This window comes from Rhyacophila brunnea, unplaced genomic scaffold (assembly GCF_057557595.1).
Source record: "Rhyacophila brunnea isolate RB1 unplaced genomic scaffold, BYU_Rbru_1.0 scaffold_13, whole genome shotgun sequence".
NCBI classification, from domain to species: Eukaryota; Metazoa; Arthropoda; class Insecta; order Trichoptera; family Rhyacophilidae; genus Rhyacophila; species Rhyacophila brunnea.
The window spans coordinates 2,192,592-2,216,167 of NW_028232785.1; the positions used below are offsets into that span (position 1 = coordinate 2,192,592).

The 23,576-nt window shown below is 33.4% G+C and overlaps 1 protein-coding gene and 1 long non-coding RNA gene across 2 annotated transcripts; one reads left to right on the top strand and one right to left on the bottom strand.

Annotated features, from left to right (window-relative positions):
* The first annotated feature begins 278 nt into the window (after positions 1-278).
* Positions 279-3,904, top strand: LOC147076124 (uncharacterized). Its single transcript, XR_015069550.1, has 3 exons — positions 279-507; positions 1,394-1,525; positions 2,401-3,904. It is a non-coding gene; the product is annotated as an uncharacterized LOC147076124 (long non-coding RNA).
* LOC147076125 (uncharacterized) lies at positions 3,895-20,501 on the bottom strand. The gene is made up of 8 exons (XM_085941192.1): positions 20,286-20,501; positions 11,377-11,463; positions 9,161-9,235; positions 8,855-8,908; positions 8,549-8,602; positions 8,244-8,297; positions 7,938-7,991; positions 3,895-4,309 (listed from the first exon to the last, which is right to left on the bottom strand). The coding sequence occupies exons 1-8, from the start codon at positions 20,418-20,420 to the stop codon at positions 4,307-4,309; spliced, it is 516 nt and encodes a 171-aa protein (XP_085797318.1). The 5' UTR covers positions 20,421-20,501; the 3' UTR covers positions 3,895-4,306.
* Positions 20,502-23,576: the final 3,075 nt, after the last annotated feature.

The window sequence follows — 23,576 nt, forward strand, 5'->3', positions numbered from 1 at the left end:
CGTGCTAATAGACAATTGGCTAAGCGATTTTCATCTCCAGACAAGTCGTCTGCATTGCCACCGCCATAATAATCAAGACCGATATCACCTATGACTGTCGATTGTCGACCATACATCCAATGTTTCATATTTTTTTTTATATTTCATAATAGAATTGATAGGATGCATAATAATTATACCTATTTCGTTTAGTTTAAAATTCGCCATATTAAAATAATACATATAATGTGGCAATACTATTCGGTATCTTTTGTCTATGGCGGGAGCAATCATCGTCTACTATCACGGCTGCCAGATACCGGTTTAGGATTGCTTTCAGTGTGACTCCATAATCTTTGAGAACGAACGCTTTCAAATCGTAAAATGGACGTAAAACGCGAAGGAGGTGACTTCGAGCCTGATGCAATTGAGCAACGTTTGCTCGATGTGTCCTTACATGGTAAAAATCCAGAGTCAAATACTTACATCAAACAAGAGGATGCTGACGATCCCTGCCACGCTGCCGAGGTTAGTTTTCCAAATGTTAATTTATTCTGTCTCATGGTAAATATTCTCCAGTGAATCAACAACTGATAACGCCAATTATATATTCATGTAAACAGGAATAAAGGATATTTCCGAAAGAATTATGTAGATATTTTGGAAATCGAATTAGGAATTTATCAATAGCCGTAGAATGAAACTATTTAACACTTTCAACGATTAGGTATAATTACTGTAAATGAGATGCCAGCGATAGTTAAACCGATTTATTTAGATAAGGTAACGTTAGTACATTTGCTTTGAATTAACATTACGTATTCTTATTATAGAGTTTAATTCAGTATAGCAATTGAATTGGTGGACATGTTTGAGTATGGACCAGTCTCCTCCACTTAGAGGTGTCCTTATAACATCTCCATAATTATATTCGTAATATTATTTTGTTTTATTTAAAATTAATTTATAATAGGTATAAATTGACATTGACAATTAATTATTCAAACATTATCGTAGATTAGTATTGTTTGAAATATGCTTATTGTCATTATATTTTAAAATACTCGTTCTTATTGAAGTTTGGCGTTAGATAACGATATACACACCATTGGGTCTATTCTATACTTATCGACCGATAAAAAATAAATATTATCAAACTTAACGTAGGTTTGTATCAAAGTATTAACACTTATTGTAACAATTACAATACGTTTTATGTAATTGTTGCAAACATACATACCCTAAGTTTGATAATATTTATCACTCTAGCGGCCGATAAGTATTGAATCGACCCACATGTCCTCATTGCAGAGTGTAAGAGCCGAGACCCCTCAAGTGTGTGGTCGAGCTTCACGTGATTGTCGGTCTTCTTAAAAATATTCTTGATTTTATTACATAATGTTTTCTTTTTCAGAATATTGTTTCATACCCAACAATAATACCATTGAAGACAGATTCTCAGCTAATTGACATCAAGACTGAGCTTATTGAAGCCAATTATGAAGAACCGCAACAGGGTTGTTCTTACTCGGAACAAGTCAATCAGGTAAGTACCTACCTACTAATACTAATCGAGTGATGGGGTGGAATGATTATAGTGACGGAATGAACTGTAAAACATTCGAATATTTTGACATTGTTAGCTGTCACCAGTAGGTACCATAGAAATAATAAAACAATTTCCATAGGTACCTACTTAATAATTTTTTCTTGTCATTTCTGCAAATAAGAGCGATACCTAACAACTTGACACTGTTGAATGTTTTAGTAGGTACCTACGTAAACATTGTGTTTCCTATGGTTTTATACTGCCACGGTTCGGGCCATTCTGAATCCCATGTACACTGGATGTACCTACCTCTAAATTGTTATCCATGCGACATTCTGTACTTATTTTCACTTCTAGCATGTTTCTTCATGCAGTGACTACAGGCGAAACAAAGGCTCGCACATGAATTGCGATTTCCTACAATTAATCATTTTTGCCAGTATCTAAAATTTATTCAATACTTTACTTGACACTTGTCTCTAAAACAGCAACACATTGACTGAAATGTCAACTCTAGATGAGTATCATGAAATTCTAACCTGCTACAGCTCGTTATCTACGAGAACACAAATTTAATTGTCGGATGCATTTTTATTTTAAATGTATAAAATATAAACACTGCTACATGGCACCCAACGATGGCTGAGAGACTTATATTATAGTTAGCGCAATAATATATCGATAAAATGACTAATGAATCGTCAAAACCTGATAATAGATCATTAGTTATTTGAATATTCCAAAAGGCGAAGACCAAACTTAAATGAAATAGTACAAATTTTAAATTCATTAGAATTAGTTTTAGTAAGGTACCACAATATTTTTTTGTCATAATTATGTTCATTAAATCCTTCATGGTTTGTTTTTTTTAGTTTGACCCTGCTACTACCATACCGGTGAACGTTTCGAGCCTCAAATCGTCTCGGATGATGACAATGGAACAAGCGACTTGCGATGATATCCAGATTGACGAGCAGGATATTAAAAAAGAGCTCAACCTATATATTGAGAGGTACACAAATATAGACGCTGTCACGGATAAACGAAATAATATTCAAGCAAACACTTTTTCTCAACGACTAAGATTTGTGTGCGAAATATGTCTTGATATATTTGAAGCATTAGATTTATTGAACCTTCACAAAATGTCGCATGTCAAAACAGTTTTGAAAAGGATACATTCTGACGTCAAATCATATAACTGTGACAGATGTAATTACTCAAGTTGTTCTCCTAGAAATATGAAATATCACAAAATGAATCATTCTGGTGAAAAACCATTTAAATGTGATCAGTGTGATTACTCTTGTATACGTTCTAGTAGTATAAAATTACACAAAATGACTCATTCTGGTGAAAGGCCATTTAAATGTGTCTACTGTGAATTCTCTTGTATACAATCTGGTGATATGAAAACACACAACATGACTCATTCTGGTGAAAAGCCATTTAAATGTAACCAATGTACTTAATTACTTTTGTAGAGCATCTGGTAAAATAAAAAGACACAAAATTACACATTCTGGCGAAAAGCCCTTGAAATGTGACCATTGTAATTACTCATGTATTAGATCTCGTGGTATGACAATACACAAAATGTCTCATTTTGGTGAAAAGCCATTTAAATGTGACCAATGTAATTACTCTTCTATCACATCTCGTACTATGAATAAACACAAATTGACTCATTTTGATAAAAGGGTTTGATTAAGGTGTACATGGGAAAAACAGGAATTTTCACTCTTACGTGAAAAATGATTTAAGTCAGCGCCATCTTTAGATTAATTAAGCCTGAGCATATCTTATTTCACAAGCAACGAGTTGTCCACTGTTTAGATGTAAAAATGAGATCCCAGGTTGCTTGATATATTAATTCGCCTTTCTCGTTTTAAATTGAATTATAAAATATCTTGAATCTAAAACATTCCTGTATTCAACAGCTGTCAATGTAAGACTAGTCTTTCACACAAAACCGGTGGTTATATTGATTTCTAAAAAAATATGTAGCATTGATCTATGCATTACATTTGTAGAAGTTTATTAATTTTAATGTATTATTTATCATTTAACTCATCTATCCAAATTAAACCATCCTCTGTGGAAAGACAGCTGGAACTATCGATTTGTGATAGCATTTAAAACTCATATTTTTATTAGCAGTGTATCTATATATTATGAATAGTGAAAGAATATGTTTGCTGAAAATAGAATGGCTTGTAATGAAACTGACATCAAATAATTCATACGTTGGTAAAATTGATCTTCACATTCTCTTATTATTCTTATCACGCGTCTTGTGTAAATAAGCCCTTAAAAGGGAGTATATTATGAAACCATGCCAGTGTGTATAATAAAATATGTATCTTAAAATTGGTTAATTTTTATTTTATTACATGTCTAAAATACTCCAGTTTCGCTTGTCTTTACTAACTATCCATTTTAGAAATCTGGTATTTTAAAAGCCACATGAAATTATTATATCGTCTCTATACTGGCAAACAACGTTTAGTCTAAAAATACAGTTTTGAGATAATTGGCTTTTAAAGTTAGGTCTCCAAGATACTGACATCAACATAAATGCGTTGATCTTTAGTTGATGTTAGTAGAAGTAGAATCGTAACGACATAACTGCATATTTCAGCCTTGTGTCATCCTTTCGTAGTTTGAAATGACGTTAACTGCCCACAAATAAACCGATTCAAAATCCCCAAATTAAGTCCCGCAGTTCACACTGATCGGTCTAGCGATTCCTCCGAGTGAGCTGTGGATGATAGAAGTCTACTTGAAAAGGTCATGAACAAATTATGAGTTAGTATTATAAAAGGTATCACGTAGTGTGATTTTTGTAATTTTGTAGGTTTTACTCGCATACATTGCGAATTAATATGTATTTGAAATATTTTATTATGTTATCAATGTAAATCGCAGATCAAATTTAAGATGCAATGTATAGAACCATGCGAAAGCCATGCTTTTCATATAAATGTTATCAACATGTGAATTCGCACAAATATTGCGCGCCTCTTCCTTCTCTAGTAAATACTATTATAACCCTTGTGTTAGATAGAGACAGCGCTCGGAACAATATTTTCTTCATACGCTTTGATCAATGTATGAAGCTTAGTGAGTGAGAAAGAGAATACTCTAAGACGGGTTCTCTATAGCCAAATCTCGTACGTGTGAGCGAGACAATTCCCTAATCCCGAGATACGGATCAATCAAAATAAAATCTTTTTATGTTAATCTTTTGTGATGCGATTATTGATTTGTGTAAACTTAAGTGTAAGATAAACGTTGTTTATGTTGTTAGAATATAATAATTAAGTCTTCTTGTAAACTTTGCTAACAAATTGTAATAGTTTGAGAGGTAAGATGTAAATCCATGCAACTTGTCTCTTCACTCCTTCTAGTCGGATCTGATTGGTCCGCGCATCACGAGATAAGTTGTATGAAGAATAAAGAATGTCAAAATATCCTATTTCCGATTATTCTAGCTTTCTCAAAGGTATCCAATTTACTACCTATCAATCAATTCTATCTTATGCATATTTTTTTCGAGCAAATCATTGCGTATTTGCCGATAACCACGTATTTTCTTTCTTGTAGAAAGAGACGGGAGGGTATTCCCTCTCTGGCGAAACGCCCTTCCAATGTCCCTCTGGACCTCTATAAAAGAGGATAATCTCTTATATTCATTCAGGCCTGCCTGGATGAATACGCAGGAGAGACCGCAGCGAGAACAGATTCAAGACACGCTATCGGCGCCAAAAAACCCAAGATCGAAAATGCGAACAAGATGATCGCCAAACTGACAGACATGAATTAACCAAACAAGACACGACCAGAAGACCAACAAGAAAAGAGGAAAATCGCGAGGAGACGAACTACGAATTATTTTTACTTATCATCATCGCCAACCCACAACACAAAGAAAAAAGAAAACCAATAGGTAGGTAACTAAAACTACGTTACATGGTGCATACTTCCATCATACGCCAATAATACAGATGAAAGGGACAGGGGGCTATAGCACCGGCACCCTATACCAGTGCTCCGCAACCGGTGTGCCCCGAGACGATGCTCGGTGTGCCGCGGCGCATTGTGTCAAAAAATGCAAATAATTTTGTATATTATACAATACTTACTTAATGGCCAAATTTGCGTGCATGCTGGTAATATATTTGAGCACCTGAATAAAATTATTAAAAAAATGCAAGGTCAGAATGAAAATATAGTGATATGCTTCACTACCATAGGGATATTAAATAAATTCCCTACCATTGAAAACAAGCAATGAATTTTGGGTCCGGCCCAAAAACTTATATTTTTGCTGCAAAAGAAATTTCATCATTACTTTCATACAATCAATACGACTGGATTCGAAACCCTTTTGCAACCAATGCCGGAAATTCTATAGAAGCACTATAATTATATTCGTGAGGAATTTTGTTGAATCGAGGAACGACGTGATGCTAAAAATGAATTTCGCCGATGTTCCATTGGGTATTTTCTGGATTTCGGTTAATAAAGAATATACTCGGATTTCCGACAAGGCTATCGTAGTTCAGCTCCCATTTTATACGACATATATCTATGTGACCAACTTTTTTCAACTCAAGCTATAATTAAAAATGTCAGTCATACTTGACCGGTGATAAGAACTTCGGGTTTCTCTTTCGTCAGAGCTCTAGTGTGGGGGGCCAGGCTTAGGAAGGGTGTAGCAGATCAACCAGATAAGTGAATTAAACACAAATTAGAATTTTTCTCTAATTGTTAAAAAAAATCGCCTGCGGCGCTATGTTACCACGCTGATACTAATATTTTTAAATATCCGATTGGGGAGTATTTGTATTAATAAATACAAAAAATAGCTAAACATACACTGAATACCATTAATTTTACCTCAAACACCATTTAAAAAACACTACCTACTTTAGAGTATCACACTGTCTTTAACCTTAGCGATAAGTAGGGGGCCTGCTTCAGCATGTGGGGTCCATATTATTTTGATGTATAAATTGTTTTACCTGTGGTGTGCCGCGGAATTCTGGGAATACCTTTGGTGTGCCATGCGTGAGAAAAGGTTGCGGAGCACTGCCATATACGACAATCATACCACAAGAGCGAACAAATCAGTTCCGTCCCAGCGATATTCTCCGGAGCACGTGCAAGACCTCTCGGTCTACAACGCACTCTTCGTAAATAGTTACCGGTCAGATACGCCGCGAATTATCTTCAGCGGACCCCTGACGTCATACATAAGTGACATCACGCTTACAGTAGGTATTGCGAAACCTGTACTTAATTTTATAAAACGCCCGTTCCTCGGTGAACATAAAACAAATACGTGAATAATCTTTTAAATCTAATCCGAACGTTTACCTCTCAAATTAAATAGTGCTTTTAAGTGTTCACTTAAACAATAACTAAATAATATAAAACTATTTTATAAAATTATAACTATGTGCCTAATCTAAGATTTTTAAATAAATAAATACTAAGTTCCTAATTTTAATCTATAAACTGAATACGCAACCAAAAGACTATATTAAAAGATAAACATACTGAGTACATAACAAATAATGAATAAAAATTTTTTTTAAATGATTGAACATTTGACATTTTCAAATTCAAAGCGTTCCACGACATGACATAAAGTTTTAAATATAAATGCATGGTAATGTGAGTAAATAATACAATAAAATAAAAGCACACTGAACCACACAGTGAATTAATTTGATAGACCCTATCTTAAAAACATATAAAACAATGTCCACCTAAATCATTGAAGAAAGTTAGATCCAGAGCATGGACCAATGGGTTGGACAAATTGCTAAAAACTAATTCAAGAAACCAGCAAGATATCTTTTATAATAAATACTAAACGAGAAAAAAGGATCTTATTTTCTCATTAGTTTTTGTCTCTGGTTTCATACAAATAATGAAACTCATTAACTAATAAATAAGCACATTTTCTTCTTCTTCGGCCATATCCGCCCCTTAGTTGGAGCATATGGACAGCACGCGGCGCCTCCAAGAATCTCAGTCGCTCGCTCGCCAGCATCATTATTTGTGAAAAACTTAAATACTCTCATAATGACTATCATTCATTCTAGTTATTGCTTGCTTCCATCATTTCATTGTTTGTGACACATTCACATTTTCTAACAATTTTTTTACAATAATTGTAAGTTTATCTTTGACTTAAAAAAAATTTTTTTTTTAATGTTTTCAGATACATATTTATTAATTAATACAGTTGAAATTGTAAATTATCAAAAAAAAGTCTCAGATTGCAAGCTTCGTATTTTTCCGCTAGGTGCCTCTGCTGGTCATCCCCATGAAATATGCCTGCATGTCAGGTTTAAAGAAAGTTTTAAAGATTTGAATTTAAAAAATTAATTAATACCTCCCGTTTAAGTGCTATCCTCGCCCGTTCAATTTCTAACCTCGCTACCTCCTTCTGAAATAAAATAATACACGTCATTATTTGTGAAAATCTCATAATGACTCATTCAATTCTATTTATTGCTTGCTTCCATCATTTCATTGTTTGTGACAAATTCACATTTCCTAACATTTTTTTTACAATAACAGTTGAAATTGTAAATTATCAAAAAAAAGTCTCAAATTGCAAGCTTCGTATTTTCCGCTAGATACCTCTGCTGGTTTAAAGAAAGTTTTAACGATTTGAATTAAAAAAAATAATTCATACCTCTCGTTCAAGTGCTATCCTCGCCCGTTCAATTTCTAACCTCGCTACCTCCTTCTGAAATAAAATAATACACGTCATTATTTGTGAAAATCTCATAATGACTCATTCAATTCTATTTATTGCTTGCTTCCATCATTTCATTGTTTGTGACAAATTCACATTTCCCAACATTTTTTTACAGTAACAGTTGAAATTGTAAATTATCAAAAAAAAGTCTCAAATTGCAAGCTTCGTATTTTCCGCTAGGTGCCTCTGCTGGTTTAAAGAAAGTTTTAACGATTTGAATTTAAAAAAATAATTCATACCTCCCGATCAAGTGCTATCCTCGCCCGTTCAATTTCTATCCTCGCTACCTCATTCTGAAATAAAATACAACACGTCATTATTTGTGAAAATCTCATAATCACTCATTCAATTCTATTTATTGCTTGCTTCCATCATTTCATTGTTTGTGACAAATTCACATTTCCCAACATTTTTTTTACAGTAACAGTTGAAATTGTAAATTATCAAAAAAAAGTCTCAAATTGGAAGCTTCGTATTTTCCGCTAGGTGCCTCTGCTGGTTTAAAGAAAGTTTTAACGATTTGAATTTAAAAAAATAATTCATACCTCCCGTTCAAGTGCTACCCTCGCCCGTTCAACTTCTATCTTCGCTACCTCCTTCTGAAATAAAATAACACACGTCATTATTTGTGAAAATCTCATAATGACTCATTCTATTCTATTTATTGCTTGCTTCCATCATTTCATTGTTTGTGACAAATTCACATTTCCCAACATTTTTTTTACAGTAACAGTTGAAATTGTAAATTATCAAAAAAAAGTCTCAAATTGCAAGCTTCGTATTTTCCGCTAGATGCCTCTGCTGGTTTCAAGAAAGTTTTAACGATTTGAATTAAAAAAAATAATTCATACCTCCCGTTCAAGTGCTATCCTCGCCCGTTCAATTTCTATCGTCGCCCGTTCAATTTCTATCCTCGCTACTTCCTTCTGAAATAAAATAATACACGTCATTATCTGTGAACAATAATTTGAACTTATTTGAATAAAATAACATTTGAATGCCAACATAGTGTACTCTCATAATGACTATCATACAATTACTAGCTGACCCGGCAAACGTTGTTCTGCCATATAAATTATTTATTGTGAATATTTTGGTTGTTAAATAAAAAATAACGAATGTATCGTAAGTGTGTGGGGATGGGATCTATGACAGAAAGAGGAATGGAGCGCTGTAGACGATGACCGCCGATAAAAACAAAAAAAACACCAACCATTCATTTTCTCAATTCAAAATGAGTAATGATGTTCATAATTAATGAATTACCTGTGACAGGATCTCGTTGTTTAATGTTTATGTAATATCCGTCTTGTCTCTACCAGAAAATTAGCGGATATTGGAGAGTGTCGTATGCACGGTGTGTGTCAGCGATGAACTCCAGATTATTGTTTCTTCTTAGAATCACAAATTCTCGCGTCGATGTGCGGTCGCCAACCATTATTTCAGCAATGTCGTAAAAAACAGGTGCAATGAATCGACGAACGTGCTCTCCAGCTGATGTTTAATCAGGATTGATGACAATAGCGTGATTGTCACTTTGCAATTCGTGCATGACGTGTGCTTTGAAGAATTTCAATAATTCATTGTGCTCATTCAATAGGGCGTCCAGTTCGCCGACGATACGCCTGGCATTGAGCGAATTGAGGTTATTGTAGCCAAAACGTGCATCCACACGATTGATGTCCTCACCGCCCATAAAGTAGATTTGTAAAAAAATATGTGGTTCGTTTGGCATTGGCAGCAATGAGCCTACTTTGTGGTATACCTGGCCTTTGATTTTGAACGTAGAATGGTATTGTTGACCATTTGCCGGAGTATTATGAACTATTTCTATTGCTCCGAACGAAGTCATTTGGAAACATGAATTGAATGTGCGAATGGACTTCAGGAACAGGTTTGAATCTGAAACTGTGCCGATGAGCAAGCCGTTCAATGGTTCTGGTGGTATTTCAATTTCTGGTAGTTGCACTTTTCCTGATGTGCAACACATCCCGGCTGACTCATGTTTGAATTTGAGCGCAAGACAATGGAGACATTCTTTGTCCATAGCACCAATCAGCACTTTCGGATGAGCGGAATATTCAATATCTGGCTCGTACTCGAATGCAAGACGAAGAAATGAAGCGGATGTAAATGCTCGATGTACTTGTTGGCGTTGTCAATCATTTGCTCTGCGTGTGTTGACTACGAACCGGCGCGCTTGGCTCCGTTCCAATTGTCGTTGTTGATTTCGTTCAGCTCGTGCCTCTTGTGATTGAGATGCACGCACGTTTTTATTATCTTGTTGGATTTGTTCGTCTGTTTTTTCTGCTCTACTATTTTGCATGTTTGTGGCTTTATTCGTTCGACGGCCCAAATGGCCCCCCTTGTGTCTTGCTGGCATTGTGCACTGTAATACACGCACACAAAAATAGATAAATTAAAATAAATCGCACAAAATTTTGCACGCACTGCGTTGTGATATGCCAAATGAAATGTCAAAATGACGCGACGCTTTTCTTGAATTCTTCTCGGACGTGGCGCCATCTGTCATTCAACAACATAAATAATTTCATTCTGTTTAAAATACGAACGACGGTTAAATTTGTTCATACAAAAATAATAAAATCGCAATTTAAAAAATGGGAGGGTGGGAGTAGGAGCGTGAAAATTTGGGGTTATAGGTATTTTTTGATGCCAAATAATAAAAAAAATGTCAAAAAAATAAAAGAAAAATTTTTCTGGATAGAGATACCCTAATCACCTAGCAATATGAAATATACTTGTTGACCTATTCTCATACCTAACAAATATACTTTAAAAAAATCATAAAATCGGTCGAGCCATTTCGGAGGAGTGCGACCACAAACATCGTGACACGAGATTTTTATATATATAGAGATATTTATTGCTCGATTCTATTATTTCATAACTCAATACAAGAAAATTTTGAAGACACCCCTTTTATGAAACATGTCTGAAGTGTTTAAAGAAAGTTTGAAAGGATCTCTAGATATAAATTTGATTGGTTGAGTAAACAAACCTATATAAATTGATACGGATTGAAATTTTAATAAAGTTTCGTTACCTCTAGCGCATGCTCTTCGTCCATATGCTGTAGTAGCCGTGCATGCTGCGCTCTTATGCACCCCTCTCCTACGGTCGAAGCGCCCACCTGAAACAATAACATTTCCTATTACATTTTGTGCATTCAACTGCCTATCATACTCGTTTACATTAATTATTTCACTGCTCAATAAAAACTGTCTAAAATAAAAGTGAGAACTCAAATAAATATATAAATTGATTAGATTAGATTAGACACGTTTTCTGAACAATTGGAAATTCTAGGTTATGTCATTGTTGCAGCAAATGAGCAATTTTATACCTGCGTATATTTTTTTAGAGTTAAGTTTTTTTATAATCTGATGTCAATAAATACTGATGAAAAAAGTGTTTTTTTTATGTTTCATACATTTTCAAAGTTATGATAATTATCGCCATCGCACATATCTACCATTCTATGTGCATATTTTAGTTTGAAAATGTACTCCACAATTATACAACGCATAACACTTCGAGCGCATGGATAATTAGAGATTTTCAAGTACATTATATTATATTTGTTTTGATTTATCTGTCTGTAACGCATGGCAACAGCATACACACATACTAGTTATTATAACATTTATTTAAAAGAGCACTTAAATGTTTGAATCATGTTTAACACGTAAGTAGATCAAACATTATTACGTAATTCGCTGCTGTCTACACATTAAACAAGAATACAAAATAACTGACACGAAACATTGCTCATAAACTAATAAGTGTGCAGAACAAAACATCACTGTAGATACTCACAGCACCAGGATTTAATATACAACAAATTTACTCGACCCACTTAATTAGACTCTTAATGAATGTCAATAATAAAATACTAATATAGGTAGGTACAGTGGCGCACCCAGGATTTATTATTGGGGGGGGGCCCAAGGAGGAGAATGTAAATTCGTCCCACAGGCTCTTTTTCTTCTTCATATAAATATTTTTACATATTTTCACAATACACCGCGATATATTTGTACAGTTTCTTCTAGTTTGTATTAAATTTGAGGCATAGTGGCGGTAACCGTTGAGCGTGTCATCAGCGACTGGCGGATTGGAAGTGAACAGCGACCATGCTGGACATGTGTACCTAGTATGCTAAAACATTACTTAAATAATATCGGCTGTGCTACCCGCTTGGTCTAGAGCAGTGTTTCCCAAAGTGTGGTACGCGTACCCCCTGTGGTACGGGAAGAGTTTGGTGGGGGTACGCGCTGCACCGGGTTATGGCTACGCCTGGTGCAACAAGCATTAATACAACATTCATGCTAGAAGGTTTATCGCATGCGGAAGAGCAATTGTTGGAATTATTAGCTTCAGACGGATTCTTGCAAAATATATATAAGGAGTGTACTTAAACATCATTTAGGTTGCAAGTGCAACATGTATATCCAGTTTTAACAGAGAAATTGCTGAAATACATCTTGCCTTTTCCAACTTCATATCTATGTGAAGTTGCTTTTCAGCATTTGTAGATATTAAGTCAAAAAAAGGAACAGTCTTTTGGGTATGGAAACGCATCTCTGATTAAAATTAATAACCAGGGAACCGAATTATGATGATCTGTCGTTTCAACATAAATAATTTCATCCTTCTCATGGTTTATAATGAATGTTATTTTTTATAATATAACTTTTATTTATATTTTATTATGAATGAATTTTATTTTTCGTTTATTATTATTTTGTTTATGTACTACAAAAGGAATATATAAATATATTTTGATTGTTATTGAAGTACTTATATGCATTTTTCTTTGACGAGGAGTACTCAGTGTTACGAAAATTATAGAAGGGGTACACAGATGTCGAAAGTTTGGGGAACACTGATCCAGAGAGCGACAATATTTATGCCGAATTCCACCGAAAAAAATGTTCTTTTGATTTACACGGGTAGTCGTAGTAGTATCGTTGTAGTCGTTCTTTTCGCCGAATTTTTATCGCCGATTTTTGGTTTGTTCCAACATATTAATTGAAAATGGACAAAAAAGGTATTATTGCATTTAAATTATACACAACCTACTCAATACAACACAGCCTAATATCTCGTTTATCGATCTTCTGTCTATTGCACTCGGTGTACCTACACCATGGCCCCCACAAACGGGTCCTCAGACTAGGGCAGTGGTCGGCAAACTGCGGCTCATTGGCCCCTTGAGTGCGGCTCTGCCACAGATGCTCTCTGCCATATTTGGCATGGCTACAAAGAAGAAGCAAAGAAAATGGACGAGAATAACCGTAAAAGTAATGTTGAATATACTGAGACTTCGCGTTTATGTACCTGTATTTATGTGTCGGGAAAAATTGGCGCATTCAAATTTAGAGAGATACTACAACTAAAAACTCTTTTGCAAATTTTGCGCTTAATATTCTGTCGATGATGCAAGAAAGCAGCTGAGGAGAAGAGTCAAGAAAAATAATGTTCTGTATTTGATTAGGTACTGAATAAAATCTTCCAACAATGTTAATATTGCAAGTTTTGTGGTTAGTAAAAAGATTTCCAAGAGAGGAAATCAAGAGTAAATTGAGAAATCGATTTATTGATGAGAACCTGGAATCGTGCTTAAAATTAAATCAACAACATACGAACCTGACTTACCCAAACTTTACAAGGAGATGCAAGGCTATTATTCACATTGAGTTTGTCAGTCATTGTCAAGATTCAATTTTATGGATACCTGACTTACAATTTAATTTTTATTAATAAATAAGATCATTAGACACCGGACATCTGGAGTCCTTTTTTTTTGGGACGGACTCGAATATTACAACATTTTTTAATTAAAAAATGCGTTAATAATTTATGGAACCTATGTTTTTCAGAAAAATAAGTTGCACGATGTAGTAGGTACAATGAAATATGAAATAAATGATATTGATAATATGTGCAAGAGACTTTATCGATACTTAATTATATAGAAACGCTGCCATTAGTAGATATACTATACTATTTAGAGAAATTAATGAAGCGCTTACGTATAGAGTGGAAGAATTAGTTGTTAATAGTAATATCTATAATATTTAATAATATTCCACTTTTTATATACCTATTATTGAAATCAAAGTTTAAAATTTCTACTAAACTACTTTTATTTTCACTATCAAATAACAAATCACACTTGCTCCCATAATGAGAAGGACCTGACAGCTAGTGTATTATTAAAATCGTACCAAATCTGAATGATTTCGTATATTATGTTGATACTACGAAAATATATAATATGAAAACATATTATTATATTATATGGATTTATGGATAGGTAAAATGGGGAATATCGGACCTACGTGGTTAATGAAACCCTTTAGAAAAAGTTTCGTACGAAAGATACTTCAAATCGTACTTTTGTGTTTCAAGCAAGTGGTTGGACATATTGAGATATTCAATTTTAATATATAGGTAGGTACTGATGTTGTAATGTTTTTTTTGACATTTTGATAGGCCATTTTCAAACACTTTATATTCATCATGCAAAATATGTAAGTACATGCGTTTTCTGTTAATTGCTACTCCCTAATACTATAAATTATATATCATAGTATTATTTCAATGAAATATATAAACCCGATATAATTATTTATTTCGGAAGTTATCAAAATGATACAATCATAATTAGTCGACATTGATACATTGTGTATATATAGTACCTAATACCATTGATAATAAATTATTTTATCAAGAAAATATTAGATATAAATAGGTATAACACAGTTGCAGTGCCTACCATTTGCCTTAACAAGTTGACCTTGGTTCTAATAGTCCATTGCTTTATCCAATCTGGGAGTTCACACATGAAACTATAATTTGATGTTATAGTAATATGGTAGAAAAAACAAAAAAAACTTTACCTGCGCGTTTGTTAACTGATCTACGTATTTTCTTAAAATCCGAGATCACTTCAGTTTTGACGATTATGGATTATAGCTTAAAATTGTTTATTTGTTTTTATTTAGTCAGTAGGTATATTTCGTGATATTTCACATTAGCTGGTTCCATTATTTACGGGAAATGACGTTTTAACGGGCTTACCTATTGAATGTATTAATAATATGTAATATATTCATTACGGGTTTTCACAAACACTTCAGATAATCAAAATTTGTTTTTTACTTGATCCTTTACTAATAGGTAAGAAGGTTTTAACAATCTTTTATTATGTCAATGTGCATTTACGATCGGTGTTGCGCATAGTGCACGAAGAAGCCAGAAGGCATAACCCGGTCGTAAATAATGACTAATAGAATACCTAGTACAAAACATAAATCAATTAGAATTTATTGATTAATATTTTTGCCACTCGTACCCGTTAGATATAGAGACCATTATACCACTTTCCTCTAGAAGGTATATAAGGTACTTTTAAACACTTTGTACATTTTGCATTTTTGTTTATTGTTATTAAATCTTAGTTGATATTATTCTTTTGACTTATTAACTTAAAAATAACAACAATGGATGAAATATAATATTCCTAAATATTATAATATGTCACATATATAATATTGTTTAAGTATATAATATATAATTATCAAGCCTCGATAGCGAAGGCTGCGTGACTAGCAAATGCACTTACGACCTATGTAAACCTGCCGTTCATATTGTTTTAAAAGCACATTGCAAAGATTATCCTTTGCTTTGTAATTTTATTCTTGTAAATCCACGGTATTATAGATGGTTGCACTATTATATCTAAAATGTAAACATAAATTTATATACAATATTGGTATATACTACAGCTGATGATGATACATACTATCGTATGGAAAATAATTCATTTTTAAGTTGTGGACTTCTTGTACGTATCATGCGACAAAAGCAATAAAATCGTCTTCAAGTTTTTGTCATTGGTCGGGAACCTTTTTTGATACATACACCTATGTGGAATTTTAAACACAGCAAATTTTTCACAGTTTTGAAGTTACGCTATTTCTTAATGTATATAAATCAGTCATTTAATAAATAAGGACAAATATCACCAACAAGTTAGTTCAAGTAAACAATCGACTCCCACATCCTCTATACTTAATTGACTTTTTATGCAATAATATGTACCTACCTATATTTTGTACTGTTATTCAATTGAAAATGTCCATTAGGATAAAATCGGTTGAATATCAACATTATGGAATAAATGTGGAAAAAGTACGAAAGTACATATAAAGTGTTTTAATGAAATATGTATCTAGATTCTAGGTACTAGTCGTTTTATGTGATGAATAGTTCTTTACACTTTATAATATGTAAGTATTTAAATCAAATACATAATATAATCATATATCAGATAATTACTTTTTAATAACAACATTTAAATATAATGCTAATTATGTCGAATGGCCACCTAATCGGCGCGCCTTTAGCGTACAATGAATTAAATGGGATGGCGGGACTTTTTTTAACATTACACACCTACAAACTTACCTGTAGAATTGCCAAAATGGAACTACGAATTACCATAGGACGCCATTTTGAAAATTTCATTCGAATGTCAGATTTTGTCCAGTTACTAGTCTTGATTGGGTAGTTTTCGACAATGGCTCCATTTTTTTTTGTAGTACATATTCCACTTTTAATCAATAAATTAGGACCGGTTTCGTCCGCCTCAGAGGGACATTTTCAACTGAATCTTCCCTTGTTCAGTTGAAAATATCCCTCTGATGCGAACGAAACCGGTCCTAATTTATTGATTAAAAGTGGAATAAGTACTACAAGAAAATGCGTTTTTTTAATTAAACAACAATAAATATTAACGCAATACAATCACTAAGTGAAAATCTGAAGTATTAAATGGGACGGCGGGACTTTTTTTTAACGTTACACACCTACAAACTTACCTGTAGAATGGCCAAAAATGGAACTACGAACTACCATAGGACGCCATTTTGAAAATTGGTCAAAATTTGAAAAATGTCAGATTTTGTCCAATTACGAGTCTTGATTGGGTAGTTTTCAACAATGGCTCCCCCATCCCATTCTTCAGATAAGTTTGTAGGTCTGTAACATGCATTTTATATACTCAAGGTCTTATAACTAATTTAATCACGGTGAGTAGTTTAGTGTGTGGCATTGCGGATTAGTAGCTCTGGAATATTCTAAATCTAAATATATTAACGTAATACGTAATTTTTATAATAAACCTATTCAATAAGTGAAAATCTGAAGTAATATTATACTGCAAACCTTTTAGAAAAATGCAATTACGGCTTATGCAATACACAATATTATAATAGTAGGTATTTTAATTATTCAAACGAATATTTCCAGGGATGTCTCGCATCTACATATGTATTCTATAGACCGTACGCCACTGGTATTTTGAAGACGAAATTTCTTACGATCAATTTGATGAAATTCTTCAATGTCAATAGTTTATAATCAAATAGACCAGATTGGGCAGAGCATCCTCAAAATACTTAAATATCTAAATAAATAAATAAGTATATGACCTTTTTATCGATATGTAGGTATTGTTGTTTAATTTAATAAAACGCATTTTTTTGTAGTACTTATTCCATTTTTAATCAATAAATTAGGACCGGTTTCGTCCGCCTCAGAGGGACATTTTCAACTGAAGGCATAAAGGCTGAACTCATTTCCCTCTGAGGCGGACGAAACCGGTCCTAATTTATTGATTAAAAGTGGTACAAGTACTACAAAAAATTGCGTTTTATTAAATTAAACAATTATACAATGCAGTTCCACCATGAATTAACAGTTAACAAAATAAAAGATATGTAGGTACTTTTGCGATATCGGTATTGTCACTTGGTAATACTAATAGGTATCAATATGATACATTTAGAACATAAAACGGGTCAGCGGACAAAATCTTTCAATATTTGTATTTATATTAATGGTAGGTACGCAAAAGCTATTCGATATTTAATTATGAAAAACATATTCTACACGCAGTTTATAAAAATGGTTTACCATTACTTACCTGCAATAAAACAAACCATCAATTTTGTAATGCGATCTTTTTAATTGCGATTTGCGAATTTGAATTCGTTTGAAGTGGCCACACTTCGCATTATAATATTGGCAAGACGATTATTTTAATTACAATAATTATCATCGCACCTGAGCTGCCAGAAAAAACAACTGACTAATTGTAGAAATCCATACTAAGAATCATTTGGGCAAAAGTCTCCTTAGGATATTGGATTCGTCCACCATTTTAATGTGTTTTTTTATGGGTTGACGGTTAAAGACTCGAAAGATCCGGCCTTTAAAGATCATTATTACGTATTATATTCAGTACCTACCTATAATTTAATTAGGACTTAAAACTTTAACTAAAGTTTATTGGGTAAATTAGCAGTGTACCTACTTACTACCCACGTAAGTATATAATTTAAGTTTAAGAAATTTGGCTCTCAAAAGAAATCTCAATCGTTTTACTGTTGATATTTGGCTCTATTGACTAATGAGTTTGCCGACCACTTGGCTAGGGTATTTGACGGGCCCCCTATCCACCGCTTAGATTAAAAGCAGTGTGAAATACTACATTAACGTTTTTCAAATTGTGTTTTAGTTCAAATTGAGGGTACTTATACAGTGAATTATTGGCGATTTTCAATACATCTACTTTAATAATGGAGCTGTCGAGTATCGACACATAATAATCAGAAAATATATTGGACAATTATATAATTAAAAATGTTCATAGTCATGAAGTATAATAGCGCCGCAGGCGACTTTTTTTACTATTAAAGCTAATTTATGATGTGTGTTTATCTCACTTATCTGGCCAACCCGACACGCCGGGCCCCCCACAGCCCGGGCCCCCAGGCTAGCGCCCTGTCAACCCTCCCCAGCCATGACCTATACCACTCCGGAATTCGGGTGGACACCGAGATTTTCATTAGCGAACGGGTTTCTTAAAAAAACCTGACATTAGTGTTTCGAAATTTTTGTGTTAGAAATTAAAATCTAAGAAATTTTACTAAAAAGGGTGCTGGAGAATTACAAATCATTTTTTGCCGTGTTGTTTGTCTAAGTCCAATGTATAGTTTATTGGCTTTCGCTTTCAATGTGTAAAATCATTCTGATGATTTTCATATTTTGGGGGGGGCCAAGGCCCCCTGCCCACCCCCTGGGTGCGCCACTGGGTAGGTACCAATACATAACAGGCAGTCCTTTTCACAAATCTAGTAGGTATACTAAAACAAGGTACCAAAGGAGTTTAAAATCCAATCATTAAACCTAGGTACCTTATTATTGTCCGTTACGTTAAATTTATATAAAACATATTATTGCGAAGTAGGTACACTTTGAAATATAATAATAATAACGGTGACTTATACACATGATCACATAGAAGCACGATGTATATTACAGAATTTGTACCTATTTAAAATAATAGTAAACTATTGTATAAGTTGGTAAGCACCTGAATTATTGGCTCGCATTTTGAATATGAGCAACTAGGTTGCGGATCACTGTCTTCGACAAATTCTTCTTTGAAATCAACTCGGAGAGGATCAATTTCAGTCTAATTATCAGCAAGGCTGGTAACAGGACTCTCAAAAACAAGACAAAAGGTATTTTAAAACACGTGTTTACACCTATATTATTATTATGCGTTGAGCACAAACACATGGACGTTACTGTATGTGACCTATTCCACGGTTCGATACCGTCGAGCTATTATTAATAAACGTTCAACAGCTGTCTTCATATGAATAAAGTACCTAGTTAACCAGCAGCCATGCAGACGCAGAACCTATAGGTAGGAAGGTAACTAGTCAAATCATCGATATGAAGTGTCAATACAACGATGTATAATTTATTATACATCGTTCTTATTATACATTGTTTTATTTGCATCAGTAAGAAACCACTTTAACGAAGAATGAACACAATCTTACAATGATAAATAAGTTTGGAACACCTAACCTCAATAATGATGTTGGCATCGAAAGCATTATCCTGCTTTATGCAAACGTTTGTAACCGGATCGTTTGGATGCATTGTTGTGACATGAAGGCGTTGCTGCACTTCCGCATCGTCTAGTTCACGTTTTACATCCATTATACGAAGTTTTATAAACGCAATAATATTACAAGTGTCGGCAAGTAGGTTGTCAGACGTGACAATAGACAATTATTGGCTAAAATAATTAATCTCTCGGCCATAGACAAAGCGTCTGCATTGCGCACTGCAATAACTAAACAGTCGAGGTTAATAATTATTATGTACCTACGTCTGTTGACTAAATTCTTAAAAAAACATTGCATCATAGATAGGTTATATTATTAATTGTAGGTACCATATATTATTATTTGAATGTCACTTAGTGGTTGAAATAGTATAGGTGTCTATATGACATGTCAATATGCATCACGACAAAAAATTGTCGGCATAAACTTAACCGAAAAAGGTAATAGGTAGGTACCTATTCACCATATTATAATTGCAAATTAATAAAATGCACATTATAAAAAGTCTGGTCAAATATGAGATCATTTTACTACTTATCTTATTTTAATATAACAATAATAATTATATAGGTACCTAGTATAATTATTATCTACCTACTTCCTACATAAAATCTATCTTAAAAGAAAAAAAATTATTCAAAAGAGGTAACTAAAGCAATTATTGGCTGTTATTTAACATGGATTTTTTTTAAATTCACCGGTAGGTAAAAATTTTTGGTCGGGAGAGTTATCTAAATAAAAAGGGTCTCGGTAAATTATCAATTAATATAATAATATTATAGCACGTCATAGCTAATAAATGACAACGCGCTCTTTTTCTTGGACCGCGTACTTTATAAATTATTTAGTGACAAAAGGATGGCAACACTGCGGCATATTGTCATTTCACGGCTGCCAAAATAATAGTGTTCTGTCCCGAAAATCGTTAGCTTATTCTCAATTATTCAAACACGCAAAATGGACGTAAAACGCGATATATTTGATCTCGAATCGTATATAAAAGATCATAATTATTGCTCTAATGTGATACATACAAGCAAACCAGACGCCAATACTAATATAAAGCAGGATACTGATGACCATCCCACGTGCATTTTTGAGGTTAGTTTTCCATATAAATTATTAATAACAATTACCTATTGTAGAACGTATTATGTATATGTTTTATAGTATTTCAAACCTAACAAATGAAGTCGGACGGTTGGATTTGAACGATTTGATAGATTTTTTACGATGTTGCGTGTCCGACGACTAATCAGTTTTTCCAGTAGGAACCTACTTAAAATTAATTTAATAATACAGTTGTCTATATACAGCAACACATTCATTGAATGGTAAACTTTCCAAGCAATTCAAAACCGTTAGGTTCGTACCATTACTGAATCGAACGAATCAAACCGGGCGGTTTGATTTTTTTTTGATTTTGGACCATTTGGCAGAATGTTTACGGGAACGCTTTTCTGACGACTAATTAATTAGTGTTGCCAGTACTTAAATTAATTCAAAAACTTATTTTACTCTAAAACAGCAACACGTTTATTGAAATGTCAACTTGTTATGAAATTCTAACCTCATATAGCTCGTCGTCTACAATAACACAAATTTAACAGCTGTTCTATTAATTTATTTTAAATGTACAAAATATAAATAATGCTTCATAAGGTTTATATGACAAATGTTTAATTATTTAGGCACCAATAGCGAGGGCTGTGCGGCTGGTCAATGCACTCCCTAGAGATGTAGACATTTTTAGCGATGCATTATGTACTTATTCTGTTTTTTAATTTCTATTTTATTGTTTAATTTGTAGTTTTTTGATTACTTTTTTTATCAATTATTTTTTTTCTCTAGTTTATTTACTTGTCATTTTTATTATAAATGTCATGTTGTGAACTTCATGAATTAATAATTTGTTATGTGCTCAACGTGTCTTTTTTAAATAAATAAAAATTACGTTTGCCCAAAGCTTTTCATAATCGCCCACATGTTTGATTATTTTCATTTCGAAATGATATTATGACTTAACGACAATCGAACCTAATCGATAATAATTATTGATAAAATTCGTTAGGTAATATAAAACCTGATCATTACGGGTTTATTTAACACAGTTTTTAGTTTAAAATCTCCGTTATAAAATATAAATAAAATGAAAATAAATCATTGGTCTCACATAATAATTAAGGTAGGTAGATTCTGTCTTCTATAAGCTGGCTTGCCGGTTTCCACCCCGCTTCAGCATCCATCTCGTTCCCTTCCATTGAATACATGCAACAGTTGGACGCGATGGGACAATGCTTTACGTATGACGTGTACGTCAGTTTATAGAATACAGACTCTAGGTACCTAATGATAATAAAACGAACTCTGCATAGAAAATATGGCTGGAATTTTGGGATCATAAGACCAAACGCAGTTTCTTGTTTACATGAATAATAATAATATGTAAGTATTGATTATTAAGATACAATATACCTAATTCAAGTTATGGTGTAAATGTCTAAACCATTAATATGAACATCTCATGATATATAAATGCCGAAGTATGCTTATCATCTAATTTTTTTGTAATCCATAAAATATTATAATGTTCATAAGTAACGCAACATGCCGAGAAAATGACAGATACGGAATATAAAAAAAAAAAATACTAAGTATAATTTTAAGTTAGGTTCCTGTCTGGGCTTTTTACATATCGTCATATAAGTCTATGGATCGTCAGAAGTGGTTTGACGTTTCATACCAAACCATTTCTGACGGTCCGAGAATGCTTTAATTGAAAGGAACGGTGGACCAAACGTCAAATCTCAAACTGTTGTCGGTCTACTTTCTACATACAATTTGTACGTATATCGTATATGGCCAAACCGTTGGAAACATCACTGGAACGCACTTTTATTTAGGTAATAAAAAGATAGCAACACTGACCACAATGCCTTGCTTACCTATATTATCTTTGGGTGCTCTTCGTCGCACGTCATACATAGTAATTATTATTGTCCTTTTTTGAATATTTCCGCAAGATGGACGTTAAACGTGAACTAGAAGGCAGCGAATCTGATGTGGACACAGGGCAATGGTTTGATCCACCTATGGATAATTCAAACGGCCCTGGCTTCGATACTTCTCTGAAACAAGTGGACGCTGACGCTTTTAAAAGCATTTTTGAGGTGAGTTTTTTTTTGTTCACGAAAGTATCGATTAACTGATATACAAATCAATAAATTGTTTTATAAATTCAGTTGAC